The 7,500-nt window shown below is 51.3% G+C and overlaps 1 protein-coding gene across 1 annotated transcript in view; it reads right to left on the bottom strand.

Moving 5' to 3' along the window:
* The window catches only part of LOC311342392 (roundabout homolog 2-like), a gene marked incomplete at both ends in the record, with an annotated part of 26,135 nt that overhangs the window by 11,374 nt on the left and 7,261 nt on the right, over nucleotides 1-7,500 (bottom strand). Inside the window, 6 exons of the mRNA XM_084467232.1 lie at nucleotides 1-51; nucleotides 874-995; nucleotides 1,456-1,622; nucleotides 3,975-4,137; nucleotides 4,670-4,751; nucleotides 7,050-7,141. The exon at nucleotides 1-51 is cut by the window's left edge and continues 166 nt beyond it. Coding sequence (XP_084323358.1) covers nucleotides 1-51; nucleotides 874-995; nucleotides 1,456-1,622; nucleotides 3,975-4,137; nucleotides 4,670-4,751; nucleotides 7,050-7,141 — 677 coding nt within the window. The remainder of the gene's footprint in view (nucleotides 52-873; nucleotides 996-1,455; nucleotides 1,623-3,974; nucleotides 4,138-4,669; nucleotides 4,752-7,049; nucleotides 7,142-7,500) is intronic.

Below are 7,500 nucleotides of genomic sequence, written 5' to 3'. Positions count from 1 at the left end.
GGTGCGGTAGAACACGCGGTAGCCCTGCACGTAGCGGGATTGGCGTACCACCTGACCAATCACAGCACACGAGATGATTCACAAACACAGCAGCGGCCGACGAAGGAATCAAAGTTGAACCTGGTAATGATGACGTCCTATAATGAGATTTAGCTACTCGTGAACCTCCTAAGACGGCGCACTTTGATTGGTTTGCTATCTCGTTCTAACCCATGTTCAAACTCAGGATATTGTTGTCATCGCAGAGCGCTGCAGACGGTCGTCTCGTGCGGGACGGTCGTCTCGTCACGCTAATAAAAACAAATAAACCGCTAATAAAAACAAATACATCCCCGCAAAAAGTGTTATCTTGTTTATTTTTTGTTCACGTGTAGTATATACTAAAACAATTATTCACCTCAGGCTGAATAGTGGGGAATAGCCTATTCCCCACTATTCACTTCGCCTTCGGAGAATAATTGTTAATTGTCACATAAATTAATGAATAAGTTTGATATTGACATACATTAAACATCCAGATAGCACTTACAATTTTTACTTAGCATTGTGTAGCATCTTATCCTAGATATCTCTGTTGTATACGGGGAATGGGTTAACCTAGTGATTGTTAGTGCTTGGCACTTGGTTCTATGAACATCCTCACTGTACCGACAACGATATAATGTTTCTCTTTCTTCTGACAAATGTACTTATTGTAAGTCGCTTTGGATAAAAGCGTCTGCTAAATGCCCTGAATGTAATGTAAATGTAAATGTAGCCGGTATTGGAGGGATTTAAATCTAGATAAGCAGTGTAAAACAGGGAAGAAGGTAACCTTGGAGGTGAGGAAACGTGAAGTGAAGCCCGGCTGCTTTAGCAGATGTTTGTACTCACGGTCCAGGAGATCTTGGCGCTGGACGGGGACAGGACCACGGGCTTCTGCATGTAGACAGAGACCTGCCCCAGCTCCTTCTGCACCTGCCGGTGGTCCACGCCCTGCTCGGTGGGGCTGCCGTCTGAAAGCACAACACAAGCCTGTTGCTGCACTGAAGGCTGAAGGCAGCTCCCCACAGCCCCCAGCCCACAGCCCACAGCCCGACTCCCAGCCTGCTGCTCAGGAGCGGGGGACCCGTCAGAGCAACGCGGCTGACACCGCCAGATGCCACGCTCTGTGCTAAGCAAATATTTTCATATTCATTTCAATAAGTGCCAGTGTTTTGCATTCAAATACTGGCACTTATTGTAGCACTTATTGTATGTTGTGCGTCCTTGCACTTAAAAATAGTACTTAGCATTGTGTAGCATATTCTAGTCTATTGTCTTACTGACCATATTAAAGATATGAATTTGTATGGCTAATGTACACACCTTGGTTAATGTACTGGATAAAGTCACAGTACACCAGCCCTCTTGTGTCTTGTGTGCGGTTCTCCAACACTAATAAGAGACGATGGCCCCCAGCACCGGTCCACTCACCCTGGGTTCTGACCGGCTCGGAGATGGGGCTGGGGTCGCTGAGGCCGTACGAGTTGACAGCTCGGACGATGAACAGATAAACTGTGTTGGGGAAGAGTCCTAGCACCGTGTGTCTCTCCTGCTTCACGTGGTCCGCTACGGTCTGCCAGGCGCTGCCCACTGATTGGCTGAGACAAGGGGGGGGGGGGGGGAGAAAGGAGAAATGGTGATCAGCACATTTTCACACTCAGAATCAATCTAATTTGCCATGTCAACATCCTGTTCAGCACTCCTGCCGTCAGCAAGCGTGGCGAATTGATGCAAGGCTCCCTGTTTGTACGACGCGTTCTCTAGCGGTGCCGTCTCACTCAACTGCCAGAGCGTGGAAATAACACTGGCAAGGGGTTGGAGGTTCAATTCCCGGTGGGGCCAGCCACTGCTAAGGATGTACGCAGAAATGGCACACACAGTGTTTCCCCTGTCTCACCGCCTTAGCGCGAGCCCTGGGAATATTTGAGCCAGGGCTCAACAGCAAGCTGGCCTGTTTTACACATTAAAAATAAACTCTGCCGAGCACAGTTGACCAGAGATCATGTGGCCATGCAGGAAATGCGATTTTCAGGCAATTGCAGTTGGTAGTGAGGCGTGCACTGAGCTGCGGCAGTGAAGCACAAACAACTGCAATGGCTTCCCGCTTCCAGTGCAGTAGCATCCGAATCTCTCCAGGCGCCCGCTTAAGACTTAAGGCTGTGTGTGAGTGTGAGTGTGTACGTTTGTGTGTGTGTGTGTGTGTGTGTGTGTGTGTGTGTGTGCGTGTGTGCGTGTGTGAGTTTGTGTTCGTTTGTGTTCGTTTGTGTTCGTTTGTGTGTGTGTGTGTGTGTGTGTGTGTGTGTTTGTGTGTGTGCATCCTCATGCATTTAACCCTGCGACCTCTAGCAATCCAGTGTTTCGTGACAGAGTGATTACTCTGGCCGCCCGAACCCTCCCATCCATCAGCCCAGGAGAGCGCTGGCCAGATGACAATAATCAGCCTCAGCACCACTCACTTGTTGATGGGGGGCTGGGGGCCGGGGGCTGGGGGGGCCCGGAGCTGTTTGTTTTTCCTGCGGACGCTCTGGCTGTCGAGCGTTGCAGTGCGGGAGCAATTGTATTATTTATCAGTTCGCTTTTGATTCTATTAGCAGATGCTTTTATTCAAAGTGACGTGGAACCGAGAGACATTTATCATTTAGGAGCGGGACGGGGCTAGACGTCTTGCTCAAGGATGCCTGGAAGCAGGCAAACGGGGAGCACGGCGGGGAATCTAACCCCCTAGCCACCACTGCACCGCCGTGCCCTCCTCCCTTTACGTTGCACCACACACACTAATTAGTTTTTATCGCTAACGTCTGGCTATAAATCATTGGTGAACTCGAGGCAGAGACAGACGAGTGGATACGGTGAAGGTAACAGTTCAGTCTCACCGCCGGTGGATGTATTCCCCATCGCTCGGGTCCCTTCCAGGCATTTGAGATGATGGATGGGTCTGATGTCACGGTATGGGAGAAAACACCGAATGATAGAGCACACTAGGGTGTCACTTTAAGTCGTGCTTACCAACTGCTTTAATGTCGTGCAACACATCACGTGGCCTTACCTTGATTATAATCTTGTCAATGTCAGTTTTTCAACAAATTAATTTCCCACTGCCATATTGGATTCCCAGACTGGAGGTGAATCGTGAGCCACCAGGTGACTACAGATTAAATTCACCGCAGTTCAACTGCAGTACTAGATACCCGAGCTATTGGTGTATTTAGTGTATGGAGCATGAGTCTAGGGCAGCCCATTAGGTCAGCAGCTGTACAGTGGTTGGGGGGGGGGGGGGGTGGGGTGGGGGGGGAGTACATTTTATTTGTTAATCCCGTAATTCCTGGCCTGGGAACCAGACAAATCGGAGAGAGCTCATGTTTCATTTGCTCCGGCAGATGGTCCAGCCCCCCCGTCCCGTTGGGACAGCAGAAGTGGACCGGGTCGATCACCACCGCTTGGTGCGATGGCTAGATGACCAAGATGGCTGCCGTGGTCAGTTGACGGTCAGTTGCCTCCGCCTCCGTATCTAACAAACTGGACCATTCACTTCCTCTAGAGCAAATATCTGCTCTCGTGGTGAGTAACGACGCGTGTGTTCCGATGTGTGAACAGAAATGATTCAGTGACCGTTAGACGTTAAATCGACCGAGCGCTTGGGCTGCTCTGATTGGTTTAGCTTTAGAGTGTATCCAATTGGAGTCTGGAGGTGTTTGGTTCTGCGCCCTCGATTCCCTCGGAGCGGAGGGTGAAGGTTCCGGACTATTACACAAATGAGTCCAATGCGGTGGCGATGACAGGCTGCTTAATCACAGGTACGGCCTCACAGGGCTACACAGGCCGTGTTATATCACCCCCCCCCCCCCCACCCCACCAGAGGGGGGGGAGAAGCCCCCTTAACGACGGAGGAAGAGACAGCCGGTGATGCCTCTCCGTCCCCGGACGGGGTCGGCGTGCCGTCGACAACTCACCTGAAGGCCTCGATGATGTAGGAGGTGACGGCGGCGCCGCCCTCGTGGGGGTTGGACTGCCAGGTGAGGGTGACGGTGTTGCGGGTCACCTCCGTCACCACGGGCTTCAGCGGCGGCCCCGGCAGCTGGATGGACTCGGACGCGCGGGACGCCGACGCGTCTTCTAAAGCAGGGACAGCGGAGACGCGCGCTGGGTTTTTAAATGGGCAGTGTTAATACGATAGTGTGACGTATGGTGTTGGGGGCTTTTATTGTGGAAAGGGGGGTTCTGGGTGAAGTCGACTGTTACTTATTGGATCATGCAGTCATTTAGAGGATTGTTATCCGAAGTGACTGACAGTGTCTTCAGATCCAGTTCATGATGGAGCAGGTAGGTGGTTTTCTACTGGTAGATAGTGGACACTGGGAAATCAAACCCAGTGCCTTTCAGCTGGACGTCAAACCCCCTAGCCATTACAATATCCTGCCAACAGGAGTTGAGTGCGTGTGCATGCTTGACAGCGTAGGTATGCGTGCGTGTGTATGTGTCTGAGCGTGTGCATGCTTGACAGCGTAGGTGCGTGTGTGTACGTGCGTGCATGAGCGTGCGTGTGTGTGTGTGTGTGTGTGTGTGTGTGTGTGTCAGCGTGCATGATCGTGTGTGTGTGTGTATACATGTGTGTGTGTGTGTGTGCGTGTGTGTGTGTTGTGCGCACCTCTGACAGTCAGCATGCCGCTCCAGCTGGACTCGCCCTTGCTGCTGGACACGGTGCACGTGTACATCCCAGAGTCGGCCTCCTGTCAGAGACAAACCGACAAACCCGCATCAAACACACACGTCTACTCTGAGCTCCACACACACCCGACACCCCGCATCAAACACACACGTCTACTCTGAGCCCCAGACACACCCGACACCCCGCATCAAACACACACGTCTACTCTGAGCCCCAGACACACCCGACACCCGCATCAAACACACACGTCTACTCTGAGCCCCAGACACACCCGACACCCCGCATCAAACACACACGTCTACTCTGAGCTCCAGACAGAGCCACCCACAGTGAATCAGATCCAGGGTTCAGATTTAGGATTCCGATTCAGGATTCCGATTCAGGATCCAGATGTAGGATTCAGATACAGGATCCAGATCCAGGATCCAGACGTGGTGAATGAGCAACTAGGGGTTAGACATCTTGCTAGATATGCCTACAGGCAGGCTGTGGGAACCGGGGATCGAACCCAGTACCTTTCGGCTAACACTAACCACTACAGCATCCTACATCTCCAAATCACAATCAAGAAAAAAGTGTTTCTCCTCCAATCCAAAAACCAAATCATTTACATATCGTTAGCCTCATAGCAAAATTGCCTAAGTCATATTTAATGTTCATCTTGTATTTAGTGTAAAAGATGCCAAAGTCAAATAGATGACTTCGGCAGATAGTGATGATGAACGTAAAAAGCACCCTGATTGGCTTAGGATATAGCCAATGAAGCAGAGTGAGTCAGCAGCGCTAGGAGAGAAGAGTTTGGTTAGATTTCAAAACCTGGCCAAAATAAGACTTAAGGTAATTATGCTACGAGGCTAACGATGTGAAATCTGTCATGATATATGAAATGCCATTAATTTTTTTTTCCCATACACTGCTCTAACTCAGCAAAACAAGTCTTGTTCCCCGAGAACAGCGCTTCAGAAGCTGTACACGGCCACAGGGTCACTGCATCACGACCGCTCTGCCCTTTAGCAGAGTGCATGCTAATGTGCTTCACCGGCGCTGAGCGGAGTTCTCTGCCAAACACGGCCGTACGCAGAGCCAGCTTGTTGCCATCTATCAACGGGTCCTACGAGACCACTGACCGCTGGCTGACTGCTTCCAGCTGCCCCGCGTGTGTGTGAGCGCATGTTTGTGCATGTGTGTATGTGTGTGTGTGTGTGTGTGTATGTGTGTTTGTGTGCATGTGTGGGTGTGTGTGTGTGTGTGTATGAGTATGTGTGTGTTTGCATAAATGTGTCTGTGTGTGTGTGTATGTGTGTGCGTATGTCTGTGTTGGGCGTGTGTAGATGTGTGTATGTCTGTGTGTGAGTGTGGAGGTGTGTGCGTGTGTGTGTGTGTGTGTGTGTATGCGTATGTGTGCGTATGTGTATGAGTATGTGTGTGTGTTTGCATAAATGTGTCTGTGTGTGTGTGTATGTGTGTGCGTATGTCTGTGTTGGGCGTGTGTAGATGTGTGTATGTCTGTGTGTGAGTGTGTAGGTGTGTGTGTGTGTGTAGTCTTTTTTTAGGCTCCTTTAACCAGGAGCCTAAAATATTAAGAAACACAGGAGGGGAGGGGGGGGGGGCGGGGGGGGGCGGGGGGGAGGGGGAGAGGGTGTATTTTTAGCCCCCATCCGTCATCCCCCTCTCGTCATCGTCTGGGTAACGAGCTAATGTGATTCTTCTGTTCCGCTGGAGTTTTGGAAGACTTCGCACGGCGAGCTCATCAGACCAAACGCTAATTCCCTCACGTGTGCTAAGCTACGTCGCTGTGCGTGACGCAATAGGAAATCGACAACACACACACACACACACACACACACACACACACACACACACACACTATCTCTCTCACTCGCTCCCACTCTCCCCCTATTTCTCTCTCTCGCCCTCTCTCACCCTCTCGCTCTCTCTCTCTCTCTCTCTCTCTCTCTCTCACACCACACACACACACACACACACACACATACACATAACCGCACACATGCACACACAGGAATAATGAAGGAAGTTGCTGTGCATTACACCGGCTAGAAGATTTAATTAAACTCAGAGCGAGATCGTTAATCATCTATAGCCGGTCAATTAAGGGACGATGATGCGGGGTTGCTCTGCTACGCATACACGCACACACACACACACACACACACTCACACAAGCACATGCATACACACACACACACACACACACACACACACACACAGACACACACACACGTGTCGCGCCCTAACCTCTGGGTGGAGGTTAAGCCACAAAGCGGCGAGCCCCACCAGCCTCTCCTCCATCAAAGGGGAACTCATTAGCGTTTATCAACAAGCTCCTTCATTAACATTACAATGACGGCGCACGAGCCCATCATCATCTGGACCACCGGAGATACGTGAGCCGGGCGGGGGGAGCGCTCTCGCTCCAAAGCTCCACTTTCACCTTCATTTGGTTTCAACAAGAACCGAGCGGAGATGGAATGGAATGAAACAGGCTGGGGGGGGGGGGGGGGGGAGTGGGGGCGAGGTGGGAGATGGACGGATAAAGTGCGCCCCATAAAGTGCTCAGACTAGCTGAATTTTCACATGTCTGTCCTTGATGCATCGATTAAGGACCGAGGGCCTTTCAGAAGCAGGGCCTTCTCTGGGCCCTTCCCACCAAATGACACGTTACAGCAGGGGCCCACACACACACACACACACACACACACACACACACACGCCCCGGACGCCTCTCCCAACGCACGGCGAAGGCATTGCACACACAAGTACACACACACACACGCACGCACGCACGCACGC

The sequence above is a fragment of the Micromesistius poutassou genome, assembly GCF_964030765.1.
Source record: "Micromesistius poutassou genome assembly, chromosome: 4".
NCBI lineage: Eukaryota > Metazoa > Chordata > Actinopteri > Gadiformes > Gadidae > Micromesistius > Micromesistius poutassou.
Note: the sequence above shows the minus strand (reverse complement) of the source record. Positions and strands in the feature narration are given on the sequence as shown.